Genomic DNA, 22,262 nt, shown 5'->3' on the forward strand with positions numbered 1-22,262 from the left:
AACACATAATATCGTACCTGTTAGACAAGTCATAATCAGTAGAGAAATAAGATAACAGTCCAGAGGCAGCATGTTGGAAATCTTTAACCTTTGTGGTCTGTTAATGAAACGTGGAAGGTTTTCTCTCCTCTGCAGTTCAGTCACTCCTCCGTGCTCCTCCCCGAATCGCTGTTTCCTGTTTTATATATTTTTTCACTTCTTTCTTACACTTCCTGTTAGTGAACCAATAGAAGCACTTTAGCTTTCAGGCTGGAGGCTGGATTCACTAGGATGGATCACAAATGCATGAACAAAGTAAATGAAATGTGATGGGTCTGTGTAGCACAGCCCTTCGCTGGAATGAGACAATTTTACTACAACAGCAAAAAGCAAGACGCAAGTCACCAAAGTTCTTTGTGTTACTCATGCATGAGGGAGACCCAACTGGAGCCACCTGACCTCCGTCAGACTCTCAGCCAGGTTCCCTGTAGCACTCCTTTCATTGTGGTTACATGAATATGCATAAGTTCATTAACATATAACGTCATACACAGGCACACATGTATACAAAGCAGAAACGGCCCTAACCAATCTGGCGCCCTAGGCAAGATTTTAGGTGGCGCCCCCCTACATCAGCAGTGTAGTGTAATGTTGTAACAAATAATATTTCTATTAAATAAGCTTTACTTTGCATTTTAATTAACGTGGGATTATTTTTTGTATTTAGAAATAATAGTACCAACTTTTTTTTTTTCAACATTTGTGGCACTGGCGTGGCGCCCCCTGATGGACGGCGCCCTTAGCATTTACCTATACGGCCTATGCCACGGGCCGGCCCTGATACAAAGAATACCTTGTCTGTGTGTACGCCCAGGTGTGTGTGTGTGTCAAGATGTGACTCTGAAGACTCCCCAAAGCTGGTGGCAGGAGTCCAGCGGTTCACATAAACAGAAGGCTCTTACACTCAAACAGATATACGTGTGCTCGCTATACCGTATATCAACAAGAGAAGATACGACCTCTCTCATGATCCTAGGAGGAGTGTGATCTGTGCCAGAACACTCTGAAGAGGAGTGAACGCACTCCCCTCTTCATGCTACACAGAGTTGTTACAGACCTCCTAGGATGAGACATTCTTTCAATAAATATCTATTTCTAAGCATAAATGACAATCCAACAATACAAATCTGACAAAATGGAAACACTTTTTCTTCCTTATTATTTTTTCTGTAACTTTTTCACTGTGAAAACCAAAGACTGGCTGTCAGCAGGAGAACGAGCTTCTTTCCTTTTTGATCTGAGGGTTTGATGACAGACTCTTTTTGGCTTTGAATGATCAAAGATTTTGATCATTATTCCAGTAACAGGCGCTGCTGTTGACTCTTAACTCTCACTCTTTGATGTGTCCTGCACGTCTACTTGGTCTCATGACCGGGCTGAAGCAAGCTTATTTGTAGTTGAAACAAAATATTTGCACAGATGCATTTTTTTAAATTTATGTCAGTTTTCTTCTGATCTCCTTTTGTCCCTGCAGTCCAGGAGGAACTCTGCAGCAGTCACAAGAGAGAGCAGCTTTCTCTAAAGGACGATACTGATTTTGCATCAGGAAGAGCATCAAATGTAAAAATTGGACTAAGCAAACCTACTGTGACAAAACTCCTGTGGTTAAGAGAGCAGCTGAAACTAGCTTTACAAGGATTTGTGAGCACCTTCAAGCCTACATCTATGTAAAATATTATGAAGATAATATTTATTCATTATCTGACAAATCTGAGCTTGTTTCATTACTTATTGTCCCATCGTGTTTTTTAAGTGAGGGTGGGGCAACAATAGACTGGAAAAGTGTGATTCAAAGGAAGAAGAGGCTGAACACGTGACATTAATGAGCTGCTTTATTAACGTGTGGATAAAAAGATCGTCCCAGAGAGGCTGAGAGTGTCAGAGTTAGAGCGATCCACTCTCTGCGAAAGGAATCAAACAATTATGTTTCTCAGATTCATCATCTACAGTTCAACCTGCAGGTTGTTGCTCTCTGCCAGGTGATTGGCTGAAGAGCTGTGAAAGGGTAGTGGGTGTGTGGGGTGAAGTCAGCGCTCTTCTGTGGAAAAAACCCAGAGGCGATTAATTCACTCGGGTGCGAGTGGTTCTACTACCGGTAAGAGACTTTTGCCATTTTGTTTGGATCATATTGTAGGTGCCGATTTTTAATGTGTCGTTGGACTTTTTTAATGGAAGAATTGATCAAGCCCCAGATCGACTGCGCGCAGGGAGACTGATCAATATTGTAGGCATATTGAGTGTTTGTTTTAGCTTTGACTTTGAATGGTTTCATAATATTGATATTTTATTGGGTAATATTTTAATCGATAATGTTGTTTGTGTTTTTCAGCTGTGCTGTCTCTGCTGTCCTTCGTTCTTTTGATTGTTTTGGTTAGTCCGTCCAGCTGTAAAGACGGTTATTGATTGGCAGTGAGATGTGTAAGGGCGGACTAACCTCCTTAGTTTTTTTATTTGTTTGTGTCACTTCCCTTTATATTACAGGCCATGCATAGCGCTGCTTCCCAGCTGTGCTGAGACCCGAATTGTTTGCAGTGCGTGCCGCAGGTGAATCGGTTGCAGTGTTGCTAAACGGGGTGTAACGGTTTGCAGCGTTGTGTAATTTGCACACCATTTGTGTGGTAAGTCTCATGTGCAGCTGGGATATCAGCAGGATGTTGTAAGTGTCTGGAAATAACTGGGACTTTGTATGTTTAACTAATGTAATAAATAAATTATCATTTTATTTCTGTGCCCCGTTTACTCCTCCCTTGTCCTCGGTTACAATTACAACATTAAAAGATTCAGAGAATCCGAAGAACAATATTAATGTTGGTGATCCACAGGGTGGAGTTTTAAATGTCTGCGGCTATATGATTGGCTGTTTAATGTATTTAAGCTGATGGACATTTACAGCTGTAACTCTGATGAGCTGCATCACAAATATCTGATTATTTGACTTTTATTTGGACGTGAACTTTATTTACAGATGAATCTGTTCATACGGGAGCAGAAATAATATCCAAACTAAAACTGTACGATAGATCTTATGTGCTGTTCTGGCGGAACTTTACTGTGCGACACTAGACGGAAGTGAACAAGGAAAAAGCGGAAGTAGTGTTAGCTGTCTGTGTGACTGAGCTGGAGGTCAGTTATGTTGTTGTGTGAGCTGAGTGTGTGAGCTGCGGCAGCAACGATGCCTTCAGTTCAGTATCTGAGAGAGTTCATCAACGAGCGACTAACTGCTGCTGCTGAACAAATATTCTTGGAGTTTGAAAAAACGATCGTCCAGTACGAGGAAGAGATCGACCGTCAGCGCAGACTGCTGGATATCACCTGGAAACCCCAAATCAAGCTGCACAGGACAGGTGAGTGTCCCTCTGTAGTGGCAATTCCTTTTGTTTGACCAACGAGAAATGATTGTCCTGGCAGCAGAATTTGCATTTAGTATCCAGTATTTTTGTCTCAGTTTTGACAGCATGTCGCTCTTCCTGCGAGTCCCAACCTTTGATCGATATGGCGTAAAATCAGTGACTCATGCATATCCTTTGTCAAAATTGCAGGATGCTTACTTCCATAGTCGTGGCTGCTTTAGTCATTCGGCCACCCCCTCAGAGGATTCCTGCATCCAACACTGGATCAAGTTTGTAGAGACTACTTCCCTTGGAGACTCCTTTCAGGCCATTGCTGATTAAAACCGTTTCAGTTTTAAATTTCTGTTGTTGTGCATATTGAATAATAGCTCGTTCTGTCTTTGCTACATATTCTGGAGTCATATTTCCGTTCTTCAAAGTGGTCTTAAACCTTTCCATTCTTATCTCCACTTCTTTCTGACTTTCCAGATCATTCTTATTCAAACCTGCAGCAAGCAACTCTGTCCTCTTCTGCACCAGCAGCACCAAGGCCTCTTTCAGCTTTAAAAGCCAGGCTACAGAGATTTTAAGTTTTGCCCAAGACGAGAAGTAATGGATAAGATAGTTGGTAGGATTTTGTAATTCCTTCACAACGACATTCATTGTCAGGTCCTTTTTGACCTCTGGGTCATCTGCAGAAATTGCACTGTACTCCACATCCAGTTTAGGCCATTCCTTTTCTGACTTATAGAGAAATTCTGTCCCTTTAATTCATCTCCTACATTTGAGGAAATCCCCAGCTCTCATGCCTCTGGAAGCGTCATCTGCAGGATTCTCCTTGGAAGAAACGTATCTCCACTGATTCACATCTGTTGCTTCTCGATTGACAGCAATTCTGTTTGCAACAAAAGTATTAAATCTTCTGGTTTCATTGGAGATGTATTTCAGTACTGTTGTACTATCAGTCCGAAAAACTGATTCTTCCAACCTTACCTGCAGCTCCTTTTGCAGAAGCATATTCACTCGAACTGCAAGAACTGCAGCCGTCACTTCCAACCTGGGAATTGTAGTTTGCTTGAGAGGAGCAACTCTAGCTTCTCCCAGGATAAAAGCAACATGCGTGATGTTATTCTTTTCCAACTTTAAATATGACACCGTTCCATAACCATCTTGACTTGCATCAGAAAATGATGAAGTTGTGCCTTATCTGGTCTTCCAAAGCAACTTGGTTTAATGCAACGTTCCACTTTGAGCTTTGGAACCAGCTGGAGATCCTCCAGCCAATCACGCCACCGCTGGGAAAGAGAGTGGGGAATAACTTCATCCCACTTAAATTTTGTCAGCAAAGCTCTTGTAGCAACAGTTTAGCTGGCAAACTGAAGGGAGACAAGATTCCCAAAGGATCATATAGTGAGCTGACCACAGACAAAATGCCCCTTCTGGTTGTTGGACGGTCCTGCAGGGAGGTTCTGAACTGGAACTTGTCTGTTTCTATGCACCACTGTAAACCCAGTGCTCTCTCAACTGGAAGCTGATCTGTGTCCAAATCCAGAGCCTTAATTTCCTTTGCTCTTCTTTCCTCTGGGATGGACATGAGCACTGTGCGACTGTTGCTGATCCATTTTGAAAGCTTAAATCCTCCTTTAGCGCAGATATCTGTCAGCCTCTTCACCATGTGCACTGCCTCCTCTTCTGAAGCAACAGATTTCAAACAATCATCCACATAAAAGTTTCTTTTGACTGTATCAACCACTTCAGCTGGAAACTGTTGTGCATTATCATCTGCAGTTCTCTGTAGAGCATAATTTGCACAGCTTGGCGAAGATACAGCTCCAAACAAATGCACCTTCATCCTGTATTCCTGCGCCAACCATGTAGTGTCGCCATGTTGCCACCACAGGAAACGGAGAAAGTTGACGTGTTTTTCTGAGACGTGAGCTTGGTGAAACATGGAATCAATGTCCGCCATTAATGCAACAACCTCTTGTCTAAATCTGATCAGAACTCCAACCAGCGAGTTTGTGAGATCAGGTCCCTGTAGAAGCTGGCTGTTCAATGATGCTCCTTTGTAAGTTGTTCCACAGTCCAATACAACTCTTAACTTGCCCTTTGTGGGATGATACACTCCGTGATGAGGGATGTACCACACCTTTCCATCATCTTTGTGCAACTCCTCTGCAGGCACAAGCTCGGCATATCCTTGTTCAAGCATGTTGTTTACACATTCAGTGCATTCATCTTTATAACGAGTATCCTTTTCAAATCTCCGTCTGAGACTCTGGAGACGCTGCTCCACGACACAGAGGTTATTTGGCAAGCTGGGACCTTCTCTCCTGAAAGGCAAATCCATGTGATAATGATTTCCAATACGTTTTATTGAGCTACTAACAATATCCATGAAACACAGATCCTCTCTGGACTTCAGTCTGCTCCTCTGAGGAGCTTTCATTAAAATCATGATTGTACTGTTTAATCAACATTTCTTCAAGACGCTCAACAGAAATCCTATTGGCTGTTACAGCAGTGCAGTTTTTATTTCCGCTGTTACTTCCAGTGCACAGGGGACCATTTGTGACCCAGCCAACTTTGGTTTTTACAGCATAAGGTCCACCCTCCGCACTGTTTATCACCTTCCATGGCTCTCAAACGTTGGAAGCATCAGTGCCTATCAGTAGCTCCACGTCTGCATCAATGTTGTGAAGTTTAACAGGTTTAAGATGAGGCCACTGATCGATGTCGCCTTACTGGGGAATATTTACCGTAGAAACTGGCATAGTCTTTTGAGTCAAAACATCTGGCAACGCCATGAAATCATTTGCTTCCATACCAGACACTTCCAGACCAGACAGAACTTGTGCACCAACAATCCTATTTTGACTCATTGTTCTCAAAAGGATATTGGTCTTTTTACCTTTTAGATTCAGTCTTTTTGCCAGAGTTTCTGTACAGAATGTACCTGAACTTCCAGGATCCAAAAATGCAAAGGTTTGCACAGTTTTATTGCTCTTTTGGCTCTTAACTTGAACTGGAAAAATAGAAAAGAAAATGCATCAACTTCATGACCTGAGGATGCACATGGAACTCTCCGCTCTATATGAAGAACCCCGGTGACACACGTTGCAATCCAAACGACTCCTACAGTCTTTGCTTGTGTGACCAACTTTCAAACAACAAAAACAAATTCCCCTTTCCTTGATAAAAGTCAACTCATCCCGATGCATTTTAGCTTTGAACTGCTTGCAATTCTCTAGTAAATGATTGCTGTGTGAACAAAACAAACAACTATGCAGAACAGTGGAATTTGTTCTGCTTCCAGTGGATTGAGTTTTGACTCCTGGAACTGTACTGACATTAGTGGCAAAATTACTTCCCTTTTTTCTTTGCTTGGTGGAACTTGAAACTTTAAAGCTGCGGCTGACAACATACCCTTCGTAAATACTAATGTATAGAAACCCTTACCAGCAATCATTCATTTTTGTGTGGCTTTTTTCATGGACTTTTTTTCATGCTGTGTAGGTGTGTACTTGACTAGCTGATATCGACATAACGGGGAAACATCTGGTTTGACTGTCTGTGAAGGTTCTCAGTCATCCAGGTCATCGTAGTCAAAGGAGCTTGCAAAGAAAAGCGTCTGGACTTCTTTAAGTTGCTTGAAGACGTTTCACCTCTCATCCGAGAAGCTTCTTCAGTTCTAATGTCAAATGGTGGAGAGATATATATCTAGGACTCTCCACCATTTGACATTAGAACTGAAGAAGCTTCTCGGATGAGAGGTGAAACGTCTTCAAGCAACTTAAAGAAGTCCAGACGCTTTTCTTTGCAAGCTCCTTTGACATCTGGTTTGACTATTCTTCACCTGTAGTTTGAATGCTGAACATTTGCCTGTTTAAATCATGAGACCAGTCACTACACAGAGATGTGCTTCTGAATGTGGACGATGTGTCTTCTGCTGCAGTGATGCAGTTCTGCTTGTGTTGAGGGATGTAAACAACTGATCGATCTAAACTCTTTAAACGTCAAAATTGATCATTATTTTTTTATTACATAGTAATGGTGAGCGTTCCCACCTTCTGCTCTTTGTAACTTAATGCCATCTTTCCGTTTTGGACATGGTTGTGGAGTATATCTTCGCAGTATCGATTGACCGCAAAGTAAAGCTACCAGAAATGTACAACCCCACACCCGGTCTCAAACCAGGAAGAAAGCATATTCTCGTGCACAGGGTCTATTAGCGATCCAATTATGCACCAGTTTAGTACATCAAAACTCAGTTCATCAGACTTTGTAGTGAAATAATGTCTTTAAACTCCAATAGCTTCACTGTTTTCCTTTACGGGTTAAACGATATTATCACTCTCCAGTTTTGATGAACGAGTGACATGTTGATCCAGGCCTCAACACCAAATCGGTCTGGAGTTACTCTCAGATGATGCAGTAACTTTTGTTCGAGTTCGACAGTGATCCTTGAAATCCATATATCCAACGTATCCATTAATGAAGGATTATTCCTTTGGTCCACAGGCAGGTTTTTTACTCTGTTGTGGCAATTCCTTTTGTTTGACCAACCAAACATCCCACAATTAAAAGCCCACAAGCCACTGCTGCACTGAGATAATATTTTGTACGCAGGCAAAAGAAGTCCACTGTCCACACTTGAACGTTGCGTTTTTATGGTTTATTCATCCAGTTTGGCAACAAGATCAAATTTTTTGTTACTTCCTGCTGCTTGTGCTGCTCTGGTTTAATAAAAAAATAAAAATAGGCCCACCCCAGTGCATGCTGGTCCTATACCAGTCTCTTTATTTATAGAAACAAAATGGCCCTACAGCTCTTACTGACTGATTTAACAAGGTAAACACCAAACAAATATTAACCTACAAATAAACTTGTAAATAAACCCCAAAATATAAGTAAACTAACAACAAACTTTAACAAATTTCAAAATATAATAAAAATAAAGAACAAATGGCTCCAACACACTCTGATCGATGGATGAACACATGATGTAGTCTACGTGTAAGTAATTTTACATGGTTATGTGCTGTTCAATATGCGGCTGCATTTGATGATGCATTTACATGCAGCTCGAAAGTTCACAATCTGTATTCCAAAAGGTTGTTTCCTCTTCCTGTTGGGATGATCTGTTAGTACGTCACCGTTCCTTTTGTTGCAGTGTGTAATATAATTCAGTGGCAATTTTTGATCATCAAATTCCACAAGATTTAACACGTGATAACGTTTTTGTTTTACCAAAACTAAAAGGGAAATACAAAATACACACCGGCACAATTATGCATTTCTAAGAATATAACAACCAACCTGTTATCAATGATAACCCTACATTCTTGTTCAAGTCGTCCTCGGGTGAATCAAGGATCATTTTCAAGTTTAATATCTGTCGAAATCTGAAATTATTACATCATAGAAATCACAAGATTTTCCCTGTTCTCTGCTGCAATCAGCACATATTCAACCATTTATAAAAAATGAAAATCAGCATGTTTTCTGATTAAACGTGTTCTCGGGTTCATCTATGATCATTTTCAAGTCTTATTATGAGAGAATAATAAAAGCACCATGAATGACTATATTTCAGTGTCTTTAACTAGCAGCAATAAAACTCTTTAGAATAGAGGAAAATACTTTATTATTATTATTATTATTGTAAGTATACGAAAGATAAAGATGTCGATGAATTTCAAATGCATGTCAATGTCACTATCGTCTCCTTGGCAACACACTGTGCTGATTATAAAAATCATAAATACTGCCTTGTTGACTCTGTTAGCTCGTAAGGGGGCTGCAGGTGTGGTGGAGTAAGCACAGGTGGAGGCAGGCATTCTCTTCACCTGACGTGCAATTTCCTTACAAAAACCCACAGTGATGGCGGCACAGGCCGGTGGCATGAACGACCAAAAACAAACTTGTACAAACAAATTAAGAACTGTAAAAAACAAAAAAAACAAAGGAAACTTAAATGAATGAATAAATCAACTAAACAAAATCCCACAGGCTAGCCCTGTGGCTGTTGGGCTACTGTCCAGCCTTTACTCTTGCGCTCCACCTTGAGCTCCTCTTCAGGAGCAAAACTCAGGCTTACAAAGCTTAAGCTCCTTCCCCAGAACAAACCACGCAAGTGGTGATGATATGTCTGGCACTGAGGCCTGTGTTGATTAAAAGGGGCGTGTCCAAATGAAACCAGTGTCGAGGTCTGTTAATATCACATGACCAAAGATAAACGAGGCCCCGTTTCTCTGAAATGTGCGACTGCCTCATTATGTGATTCGAGCTGATGAAAAGACCTGGGAATTAGTTTTATGCATGAACGGGATCTAAGTGATTCTGAGGATCATCACGAGCGTGCACGGAGACTGTTAGCACATTATGGAGCCACCAAAACGAATAAATATCAGCAGTTAGGAAGCATTTTGACATGCTATCGACCAATAATGACATCATCTTCAATCAGTCTCAGAGAGGAGGTTATTTAGGTAGGTGTGTGAGAATGGGTGAATGTGTAAAGCGCTATACAAATACAGGCCATTTACATTCCAGACAACTCAACAGAGCTACAATTTAGTCAGTCTACAAAGAGCTGAAGCTAAGACTTTATGTTCTAGAGCTCAAACTTTAACTAAGGACCTGCCTCAGACACAATCATTCCACAATTTTAAATGCAGTAAGAGTCCAGAATTTATCGTCATCACTTTCTTTTGGCATGTGTCCCTGTCTTTCTCCAGAACTCCCACAGCATTATGTCTGTAAGAAGAGGAGCTCCAGTGTGGACCAGGAGGAACCAGAAGCTCCACAGATTAAAGAGGAACAGGAGGAACTGTGCAGCAGTCAGGAGGGAGAGCAGCTGGGACTGAAGGAGGAGACGGATACCTTCATGGTGACTGCTGCTGAGGAAGGAGAGCACAGTGAACCAGAACCACACAGGAAGCAGCTCCTCTCTCAGGATCCTGATACATTTATTCCGTCCAAATCTAAAGAAATATTGGCAGATATGAATGAATCTGTCCAGTACGAGGAAGAGATCGACCGTCAGCGCAGACTGCTGGATATCACCTGGAAACCCCAAATCAAGCTGCACAGGACAGGTGAGTGTCCCTCTGAGGGAGGATCCTGATCACAGCTCTGCGGGACGTTTCTGATTGTGAGGACTTTTTGGAGACGTGAGCTAACAAAGAGCAAACAGAGGACAGGACTGCGCTGCGCTGCATTTATTCTCCAACTGCTCCCTAAGTGAAAGCCAGGCATTCATGTATCTGAGCAGCTGAGACACTGTTCAGATACAGGAGGGGGCCTGAGAGTGTGATCCAAAATTTCCATCTCTGCTCCTTGCTCATCCAAATACGATTTTCTGTTGTAATCATTTCTTCAGGATGGTACATCAGTTCTTTCTGAATCACAGCCCCTCACTGGTCTACTAATGTCTCACCCCTCCCTCCCTCTCCATACTGTAAATGGTCTTTTCTTAATGCCATGTGAGTCAGGTTCATACTTGTAAAGAATGAACTAAGAAATACACAAGTTCACCAATTAGTCCAGACTTTCAAGTACTCGAGGACTCACTGTGGTTATTTTATGATTGAAACAGTGTTGTACTCGATGACATCACAGCTCAGCTCCACTCTACCTTTCTCTTTTCCCCTGAATATTTACAATGGAAATTGCCCAAAATACATCTAATTGATAGTTCTTTAAAAATTATTATCACTTCTTTTCCTATTTAAAAAAAAAAAAAAAAAAAAAAAAAAAAAAAGAGAGAGAAAAATTTTTTTTGGGAAGGTTGGAATAAAGACTAGACTGACATCAGTGATCATTGACCAGAAATGGAAGCTTTTTGTGTATTTCTGAACAACATGTTCATGTTGTAGAAAATTATTTTGCTAGTATATTTACTGAGATGATTTTCTACCACACCACTTTCCTTTTTGTTTTCTCCTTTCGTCCCTCCAGATGTCCCACAGCAGCCTGTCTTTAAAGAGGAGGAGGTTCTCCCTGAGCAGCAGCTCTGGAACCAGGAGAGGAGCTCCAGTGTGGAGCAGGAGGAACCAGAACCTCCACAGATTAAAGAGGAACAGGAGGAACTGTGCAGCAGTCAGGAGGAGACTGATACCTCTATGGTGACTGCTGTTTATGAGGAAAGTGAGCAAAATGAACCAGAATCAAACGGCAATCATCTCCTCTCTCATAGCTCTGCTGTTGCTGAGAGCCAAAATCAGGAAGGAAGCATGGATGTAGATTCAGGGTCAAATACAAATAGAACCAAAAGTCACAACCATGCAGTAGATTCCCCTACGTCGAAGAATCAGTGTAACTCTGACAAATGTAAAAAGTCTTTAGAATGTGAGATTTGTGGAAAAGTTTTTAAGCAGAATTATGAAATGAAAAGACATTACACAGTTCACACAGGTGAGAAACCGTATTTTTGCAAAACTTGTGGGAAAGGTTTTACTCAGAGGGGTGCTTTGACTTACCACATGAGAATTCACACAGGTGAGAAACCATATTCTTGTAAAACATGTGGAAAAATGTTTGCATACAGTAGCGATTCACTGAAGCACAGGCGAATTCACACAGGTGAGAAACCATATCCTTGTAAAACTTGTTTGAAAATGTTTGCCTGTAGCAGTTCTTTATCTATCCACATGAGGACTCACACAGGCGAGAAACCTTATCATTGTAAAACATGTGGTAAAATGTTTGCATCTAGAAATTATTTGTTAAAGCACACGAGAACTCATACAGGTGAGAAACCTTATCTGTGTAACAGCTGTGGGAAAATGTTTGCATGTAATAGTTCATTATTGAAGCACATGAGAACTCACACAGGTGAGAAACCTTATACTTGTAAAACATGCGGGAAAATGTTCAGATGTAGTAGTCATTTATTGGTGCATATAAGAACTCACACAGGCGAGAGGCCGTATCATTGTAAAACTTGTGGGAAGATGTTCATATCTAGTAGTCATTTGTTGCGCCACATGAAAACTCACACGGGCCAGAAATTGTAGTCTTTGTACAGAAAAAATATTATCATGGAAGCCAAGCTTGAAGAAAAAAAACCACTTGAAAATGTGTTGGTTTGTTACATGTGAGATAGGTTTAACCTTTTCCTGAACTTTCAGACGTAACATTGTTGAAGTTCAGATTTTTGCTTTTTGGATTTTTTTGTTTTTCTTTTACTTGCCGCATATTTGATAGCTGACAATTTCTGTTTTGTGGAATTAAAAGTTTATATTGTGTGAAAATTATATAAAATAATATATAGGAGCTATTTTTTTTGTGTGCGCATCAATTAATTTTCTTCTGCTCTCCAACCCCACCAGAAGCTTGGCTTACCTGACTTATCTTGCAGGTGAAACATGTTCTCGACTCTGTTCAGTTTGCTTACCAGCCTGTTGTGGTTGTGGTCAAAAATTCTTGAAAGAGTAGTTATAAAAAAGCTAACAGCTCATCTGCAGAGGAATGGCTTATTTGAAGAGTTTCAGTCAGGTTTCAGAGCTCATCACAGCACAGAAACGGCTTTAGTGAAGGTTACAAATGATCTTCTTATGGCCTCTGACAGTGGACTCATCTCTGTGCTTGTCCTGCTAGACCTCAGTGCAGCGTTCGATACTGTCGACCATAATATCCTATCCGGTTGTTCAGTCTGACGTCACTAGCCGTGTCTGGGCCTAAACTCCGCTACAGGTCCATATATCAAACGATCACTATGGCATTACTGAGAGTTGAAAAACTGTCAAAAGTCTTTCATCTTTAATAAAATGATCAGCGTTCTGCTCTACCAGGTGTAACAATTGAGTTTAACATCCAGGCATCCATGAAAACGGAATTTATGACATTTAACGGAGTTAGAAGTTAGCAGGGAGTTAGCTCGCTAGCTTCTATCTAAATACAATATAGCATGTCCTGACTGCGGGGTTTTGGAAACAAATTAAAACGTACAGCTCTGTTATCACTTCCAGCATAAATGAAGACAGAAAACTAAACAGTAGTGATGTTTGTAGGGTTACTGAAGTTGGGCTAGCTGGTATATAATGATGTGCTACGTGACCGCTAGCGACACAGCTATGTTAGCATAATATAAACAAGATAACTTTTTTTCCACTCGATGAAAGTTAATGTGAGTGTTCTCGGTGGTCAGAACAAATGTAATCGCATGGCAGGATGCTGTAAAAGGACCAAACTTCAGCCAGGAGAACAACTGAGATAATCCATCCACAATACGAGGTTAGTCATTCATATACTGCTGCATGGGCTGGGCTGTAGTTACATCCTAAGGTTTTAAAAACTGAGCTTAAATAAATGATTAGCGGTAATAAAAGCCGAGGGAGGTCAACAGGGATCACTGACTGTTTTAGGAGCTTTTTGAGATCAAATAGAAGAAAATACAAAACATTAAACATGTTAACAACACAAAAGCCATATTAAACACAGACTACTTTAGACCCGGAAGTAGGATTCATCACGTCATCACTTAACAATCGGATTAGAGCGATTAGAACATGCTGTAGGTATTACAGGTACTGTGCTGCAGTGGTTTGTATCATATCTATCTAATAGACTCAATTTTGTACATGTAAATGGAGAGTCCTCTTCACACACTGAGGTTAATTATGGAGTTCCACAGGGTTCAGTGCTACGACCAATTCTATTTACACCATACATGCTTCCCTTAGGCAGCATCATTAGAAGACATAATATACATGTTCATTGCTATATAGACAAAACCCAACTTTATATATCCATAAAGCCAGATAACACACACCAATCAATTTGAAGGAATGTCTTAAAAACATAAGATACCTGGATGATATCTAATTTTATGCTTCTTAATTCAGATCAAACTGAGATTATTGTACTCAGCCCTGAAAATCTAAGAAATATGGTATCTAGCCAGTTTCTTACTCTGGATGGCATTACCTTGGCCTCCAGTAACACTGTGAAGAACCTTGGAGTAATGTTTTACCAGTATATGCCCTTCAATGCACACACAATCATGATCAAAAGTTCAAGACCTCTTAAAAAATGGCAAAAAAAAAATCATATTTTGCATGGTTGGATCTTTGTATTAAACAAACATGTAGGACTGCTTCTTTTCATTCGTGCAACATCTCTAAAATTAGAAATATCCCGTCTCAGATGTCTGTGAAGGTTCTCAGTCATCCAGGTCATCGTAGTCTAAGGAGCTTGGAAAGAAAAGTGTCTGGACTTCTTTAAGTTGCTTGAGAAGCTTCTTCAGTTAGTTTAACTAAAGAAGCTTCTCGGATGAGAGGTGAAACGTCTTCAAGCAGACTCTTTTCTTTCCAAGCTCGTTAGACATCCTGTCTCAGAGTGACGCTGAAAAACTAGTTCATGCATTTATTACTTCCAGGCTGGACGACTGTAATTCATTATTATCAGGAAGTCCTAAAAACTCCCTAAAAAGCCTTCAGTTAATCCAAAAATGCTGCAGCAAGAGTCCTGACAGGGACTAGAAAGAGAGAGCAGATTTATCTTGTACTGGTGTCTCTTCTAGATAAATGGACTGGTATAGCTTGCCTCAATCACACAAGCACTTCTATGATCTTTCTATCTAACATTCACACACAGATGGATGCATTGGAGAGCACCATGGGGTTAGTATCTTGACTAAAGATATTTAGACTTGCAGACGGGGAAAAAGTCCTGCTCCTTACATACAAGGTCTTAAATAATCAGGCCCCATCTTATCTTAATGACCTTGTAGTACCATATCACCCTATTAGAGCACTTCGCTCTCGCTCTGCAGGCCTACTTGTTGTTCCTAGAGTATTTAAAAGTAGAATGGGAGGCAGAGCCTTCAGTTTTCAGGCCCCTCTTCTGTGGACCAGCTTCCAGTTTGGATTCATGCGACACTCAACTGTTGTTATGATTTGGCATTGTATAAATAAAATTGAATTGAGTCATGGTGTTTTCTGCCTATTGCAGCATGCTGACTCTCACCTGGATGGTACTGGTGGAACTGTGAGAATCCTTTTGTTTTTGAGTGGCTTTGATTCAATAAAACAACTTCTGCTGAGTGAGAAGCTGCTCAGAATGGGTGTTACCACTTCTACTGTCTCCTGGATTGCTGATTATCTGTCAGAGATGCCTCAGTTTGTATGGCTGAGCGGCTCTTTGTCTGGGGTGATCAGTAATACTGGGGCACCATAAGGCATGGTCCTATCTCCATTCCTGTTTACCGTGTACACCTCAGATTTCCAGTACAACAGTGAAACGTGCCACTTGCAGAAGTCTTAGTGACTCTGCAGTTGGGTGTGTTTAGTATGGGCAGGAGTTGGAGTACAGGGAGCTGGTGGAGAACTTTGTGGAGCTGTCCGGAATAAATCATGTCAGCTCTGTTTCACTGTCACTTTCCCCATAAGTAAGAGTCACCATTAAGGTATCATCATCCTCCTTCACTATAAGATGCTCTGCCTTGTCAACAAGACAAAAGAGATGGTGGTTGATTTTTGGAGGATAAAAACTGCAAATAGACCCATCAGCATCATGTGTGAAGAAGCAGAAACAGTGGATAGCTGCAGGTACCTGGGTTTTCACCTGAATGACAGACTGGGCTGAAGGACCAACAGTGATGCTGTACAAGAGGAAGCTCAGGGCAGCAGCAGTGCCAGCGATACATCAGGATCAACAACCTTCACAAGGCTGGAAACATGATTGGTCAGAATTTGGATGTATTTAAGTCAGTGAGGGTCAGCGGTTACTGAACTGCTCTCCATCATGGACAACCCATCACACCTGATCCACTCAACCTTAGAGGCAGCAGAACTCCTTCTCCCTCAGGCTGATTCAACCTCACTGACATAAAGAAGAAAATCAGGAAATGATTCCTACTCTCCTCTGTACAGAAACTCTTCTTTCTGTGACGGGAGAGCACACCTGTCAGGACATAAGACTCCACTCATATATTTGTGTATTATACCTTGCTGCACCTGTTTCTCAAGATTCAAGAAAGCCTTTATTTGTCACATGCAAGTCGCCCTGCAGCAAAATACTAATGTTTTAGAGTGAAAGAACATCCATGCCCTCCTGGGTTTTAATTGCACCTTAGAACACACATGCATCAACACTACAATGAGCGGGTGGAGGGAGGTTTGGAGTCTTCTCTCACCCCCATTCTCTGCGGCCTGCTGGAGCGGGGGGGCTAGGAGGAGGAGTTGGCCGTCCGACTGCGGTCTGGAGTGTGGGGCCTCCCTGCTGCTACGGAGTCGGGGCGGTCTGCCTCTCCCCACCGCAGGGAAAAGGGTAACACCACCTGGGTCTGGGTGCAGTTCCCCCCTCCAGGGGCAAGGGTACCTAGACCCGGTTTGTAGAGTACGCTTGGGGAGTGTGATCGTGTGTACAGCGTCTCTTTATGTCTGTCTCCACGTTGGTTGAGTGTGGAGTGAGTGCATATGAGAGCATGAGGGTGGGAATAGATGTTTGTGTCTGTGTGTGCCTGTATGTCTGTGTCTATATGTCAGGTTGGGTATCAGACGCCACCTCTCTGGGGACATCTCAGGCCCTCCAAGGTTTGGAGGCCTATCTCCACCCACCACCACTTCCCCTGCCAGTGGCGGACTCCCTCAGGTGTCGGTGCGTTGGTGGTTCTTTGTGTCTGGAGGTGGGCGTCCAGGTACACACCGGCTCACTCCTTGGCGGCCGCTTATCGGGGCCTGGAGCCTGGGGCTCGCTCGGGCCACTTCGGAGGTGGGGTGCCCCCGGCCTCTCGGCCTGGGGCTCGGTCACTCAGGCACAGCTGGCTGCCGGCGGAGCTCACGGGTGCGTCACTGCAACTCCCCCTGGCTTCTGCTCCGCGGCAGCTGAGTGAGCCCTCATCTGGGACTCTCCTCAGCTCTTGTTGGGACAGTGGCGCGGCTGCCCCTCTGTTGGTCTTCTATGGTCTCTTGTGTTCTGGGGGCCTCTGGATGTCTGGAGTTTTGATCTCCTCCATACCTGCTTCATGCCCTGGAGGACGGGGCTGTGGCCCCCCCACACTCCCTAGCAGATCGTTACATGGAGAAACCTTTGGAATACAAGCACGCTGATCCACACAGGTATGCACACGGGTGTTCACTGCTCGTAGACCCAAATTACACCTTTCTTGGCTACTACTTCGAAGCACATCTGTCCTGCGTACTGCACAACAACATTGAATATTTAGTATTTACTGCTGTTTACACTTAGCTAGATTAATGCGATGGTGTTGTGTTTAGTATGTTGCTTTGGTTTTTTTTGTTTTTTTGCTTGTTTTCTATTCTTCTCTCAACAGGTGATCCAGGAGATTCTTATTTTTTTTCTCCCCCCCTTTCTCACTGTCCCTCTCCCCTTCTGTTTTTCCTTTCCTTCCTCTTTCTTTCTCCCTTTCCTATCCCTCACTCATGTCTGTCCCATCTGTAACATCTGAAAATAAAATATAATAAATAATAAAAACAAAGATCGACCACATGGACCAATACGGCAATGCCACGATGATCCATTTGGCAAAGTAAATCCATTGGGTATCCTTGTTGGTCTTCAGACAACAATTCTGATGGCTAAAGAACCAAATGGGACAGGCAAAAAAAAAAAAAAAAAAAAAAAAAATAGAGTGAAAGAACATCCAGATAATTCAGTTTTAATTCAATCAGTGAGAAACTGAAGCTTATTTTAAAGAAACAGAAAACTTCATGTCTGAACGTTCCTGCAGTTGGTTTGTGGTTGATGTGGATTTGCTGCTCATGTGAATCCTCCCACAGTGTTTCATTAGCAGCTGTAACCACAGTGACTCTGATAAAACAGGAATTAGCAGAATCCATCTGATATGAAGCTGTGCTTTGAATACCACTTCCCTCCTCTTTGAAGAGTAGTCAGATATCTGTGTTCAGGTTTTTGTACAGCCTCTTCTACACTTTGTATCACTGTGTTTGTAGAGCACAGTAGTAGAGAGCTGTGTCTGCCAGGGTTAGGGCTGCTATGCTCAGATTAGTTGATCGATCTGATGTTTCTGAGTTATAACGTTTATCAGGAATATATTGAGAACCACTGAAGTCTTTGGCTCCTTTCCAGAGTATAAACTGAGGAGGTTGAAGGTCAGAATGATGTTTGTACCAATAAAGCTCTGGATGTGTATAACTTGTCTCATAGCTACATGTGAGTGTGACAGATTCTCCTTCTGTTTTAGTGACTTCAGGTTGTTGAGGAGTGAGTGAGTCTCCAGCTGTTAGTCCTGGAAAAAGAAAGAAGAAAAGTAGTGAAATGCAGTCTGTATATCTGCTTAATGCAGCAGCTTCAACTAAACTTTAATCCCTGTTCTTAAACTCACCTATAATGTGAGATAGAAGCAAAAAGAGGTGCAGCAACATGTCTTTGGAGTTATTAAAGCCAGACAGACAGCACATGAACAATGTTCTTCCACTGCAGCACAATGACCAACAAATAATGTCATTGGATGAGCTCAACTTCAGTGGGCGGGGCCAGTTTAATAGCTGAGCCAATCAAATAGTTCTGTGCTTCCACAGCAGCTCTGTCTCTGTCTCTGATCTTTACTGCTTCATTTCTCTGTTGTCTTTGTCATCAGTCCAATGACACAAGAATCAGAGGTTTAACAGTGTGTGGCTCCCTCTAGTGGATGTTGTGGAGTATTCTGTTGTCTTTGCTCCAAAGGTTTTTGTACAGAGTTTTGCTGTTTCCTGTCACTGTGGGCTGCAGAGCACAGTAGTACACAGCAGAGTCAGACAGCTGAAGCTTCTGGATCTTCAGAGGAGCTGATCTGATGCTGGAATCCAGTGTGGAGGAAAATCTCTCCTTGAACTCGTCTGCTGTGTTTCCATCATCCCCACTAACACGACTCAGAATGAATTTGGGGCTGTTGTTTCCATCCTGTTTGTACCAGAAGAGATAATTATTTGTTACACTGCTCTCATACTGACATCCAAGTGTAACTGTGTCTCCTTCAGCAGCAATGACATCTCCTTGTTCCTGGATCACTTTGTCTTCTCCTTTACACTCTGAGGAAGAACAGAACATGCAGAGGAAGAGATGGATCAATAAACATGATTAAAAACTCACCATTAATCAGACTCACACATTTATTTAAGCAGAGGAAACATGTTGATGTTTGTATCTCACCAAAGAAAAGAGCAGCAAGAATAATCCACAGCCAATGTTCCATCTGTACAACAAGGTTTAAATCAACAGGAGAAACTAGCTGATGTTCAACATTCAGTCTGAGAATTGTTCTCTTCACAGCAGCACTTATTATTGACACAATGGTTGAACACAGTGCAGAAGGAGAGCCCCGCCTACTGGATGATGTCGCCCTCCAGTGGAGCATCTCTGTGGGTTTGCTCTGTTGGTGTTCCAGGATATCGTTAATATCAGAAGATCATTTATACTCATTGAAGCTTTTTTTCTGAGGTATTCATAAACTTGTTCACGTTGCCCCTTCATGTGGCAGCCCTGATATCACACCATCATCTTCACACAGGAAATATTCATATTAATTTCTCTCCACTACGATAAATACAGTGGTTCCCAAACTGTTTTTACTGGGCCCCCCTCTGTTTTACAAGAAAAATGTTCGCGCCCCCCCACCCCTTCTCGCGCGCACACGTACAAACACATCCTCCAACCACACGCCCATATTTTGCTCCATTGCGGTTTCTTTCACACCTCAAACATTTAGTAAACAATTAAGCAAATACAAGTAATCTGCAATAAATTACAGGCAGTAATAAAATAAACTACTAACTCTTTTACGCTAGGTCCGCACCTACACGGGTATTTTTGAACACGCAGCTGTTTCGTCCACGTAAACGACGTTTCGAATCACCGAAAACTGAGATTATTTTTTTTAAAGGTATGAGCCTTTTTCCACGTCACGCTGTGGCCACGTTATTGTTTACATGAGATGAATTGCAGAATGATAGAGACACAATGCTGTTAATCTGACTGTCTGCAGGTTTTACAGCAGTTACTGTCCCTCCATTTACAAAGGCAGAGGCGTCACGGTGTCATTATTTTACATGTAGTTGGTTTTTCCTGTGTAATAATATTCAACATTGCATCAATACATTTTTCAAAAAATGCAAAATGGGTTTAAAAACATAAACAGCTGTGGGATCCTGTCTGTGATTTAAACAGCCCAGCGCTGCTCTCGATGCAGGGAAACTAATCCTGCAGGGAGACCTACCTCGGCACCTGTGCAGGTGAAACCAAAGGGAAGATTTGCTTCACCATATTTTCTAGTCTTTGAATGAAGTTGGTTTAGAAACATATTCAGCGATGCTTCATCTCCTGCTTTGCGTTTCTGTGGGCGCCCCCTGCTAGCAGTGTCCAAGCGTTTTGTTCCCCCCCCCCTTTTTCATACCGCCCCCCCCCCCCCCTGCAATGGCTCTGTGCGCCCCCCCCCCCCCCCCCCCCCCCCCCCAGGGGGCGGGCCTCACACTTTGGGAGGGTCTGGATTAATACATGATTTAAATCCCTGAAGCAACCTCTCAGTGTCATGATTACAGGAATGCATCGACTCTAACGCAGCCCACATGAGGCTAAAGCTTTACATGCTTTTATTTTGAGAAGGTTCAAAGACAGGGGGGCAGGTAAGTAGGTTTCCTGCAGAGGGACAGAGCAGGGAGACACCACAGAACTGCCCGAGAGAACGACTGCTGAGTATCAGTGCAGTCAGAATTGCTTATATAGTATTTATTAGAGTCCTTTCTTGTGTTTCACTTTTAGAGTTCCTGTGTCAGGGAGGTAAGTGAAGGCTTCAGAAGGCTGAGTGGGTGGAGAGTGGATGGGCAGGTGAGTTTTCCAGCTCTGTTACAAGTCAGTCCTTTCCAAACAGCAGACGATGAGAGAATCCTTCAGGTTTCAGGTAACTCAAGTCCACAGAGCTATGAGCAGACACAAGAGAACATGGTGAGGTAACAGAAGCTACAAGCACAAACTCATAAGTCATAAATTAAAGCTGAATTACCACCAGAATGAAGACAACAATCTGACAAAGAGTGGATGTTTCAGCTGGACCTTTCATTCCCCAAAACACGAGGAGTTAATGAGATCTGGTTAGGAGGTTAGCAACACTACAAGCACCAACCAGCTTGCAGCCAAAGCTCTGCACAGCCCCATCAGCAATGAGTCCCCAGCCTCACTCAGACTGCTGCCAAAGCTCTGCTGGAGGTGGGAGTTGAAGATCACCTGAACCACTTTGATACGCCAGGCCTGTCCAGCATTCTCCCCCACCACCTGACTCAACTCACCCCCAGATGGTGATCAGATGACAGCTCAGCTCCTCTCTTCACCAGAGTGTCCAGAACACACTGCTGCAGACCTGTTGATGCAATTACAGAGTCAAGCATAACCTATACTGTGGTTAGCACACAAGTCCAGTAAAACAGAAACCACCATTGTGTCACTCGGACACATAAAGTCCTCAGAAGCACAATAGAGTTACCAGATGATGCAGCGTCCAGGATCCTGCTCAGAGACCTCAAGAAGGCCAGGCCCTCTGAAATGTTGTTCAGAGCAGAAGCACAGAGGAGAGTCTGGACCTGCCAGAGGGGGAACATCACAAAGTACCAGAGCAGGACAATGATGAAGGAGAGCATCATCATCTGATGTGATGAGTTCAAAGAGAATAAATGGAACAAGCATGAGATGGTCTTCCTGGTTGGACTTTTAGCTTCATGTGAGAGATTTTACCTTAAAGAGATAAACCTCTGTTACTCTGTTTATTTTGCTTCTGCTGCATTTCTGCATGTCCTCATCCACTAAATATAAAATAGTGTAAATGAGCAGCTTTTGATGTTTGACAGTTTTTATTGTGTCTGAACGTTCCTGCAGTTGGTTTGTGGTTGATGTGGATTTGCTGCTCATGTGAATCCTCCCACAGTGTTTCATTAGCAG

At 42.4% G+C, this 22,262-nt stretch overlaps 1 protein-coding gene across 4 annotated transcripts in view; it reads left to right on the top strand.

The window, feature by feature from the left end:
- Positions 1 to 956: 956 nt before the first annotated feature.
- Positions 957 to 22,262, top strand: part of LOC308412493 (uncharacterized protein) — a 199,543-nt gene continuing 178,237 nt past the window's right edge. The window contains exons 1-4 of one of the 4 annotated variants that reach the window (XM_080906899.1): positions 957 to 2,263; positions 2,369 to 3,383; positions 10,109 to 10,468; positions 11,331 to 11,365. In XM_080906899.1, the coding sequence (XP_080763025.1) occupies positions 3,212 to 3,383; positions 10,109 to 10,468; positions 11,331 to 11,365 (567 nt within the window). In that variant the 5' untranslated portion in view covers positions 957 to 2,263; positions 2,369 to 3,211. Of the gene's footprint in view, positions 3,384 to 10,108; positions 10,469 to 11,330; positions 11,366 to 22,262 lie in introns of all 4 variants that reach the window. The other 3 variants (XM_080906898.1, XM_080906900.1, XM_080906897.1) reach the window with 3 other exon arrangements.

This window comes from Rhamphochromis sp. 'chilingali' (genome assembly GCF_963969265.1).
Source record: "Rhamphochromis sp. 'chilingali' genome assembly, chromosome: 16".
Classification (NCBI taxonomy): domain Eukaryota; kingdom Metazoa; phylum Chordata; class Actinopteri; order Cichliformes; family Cichlidae; genus Rhamphochromis; species Rhamphochromis sp. 'chilingali'.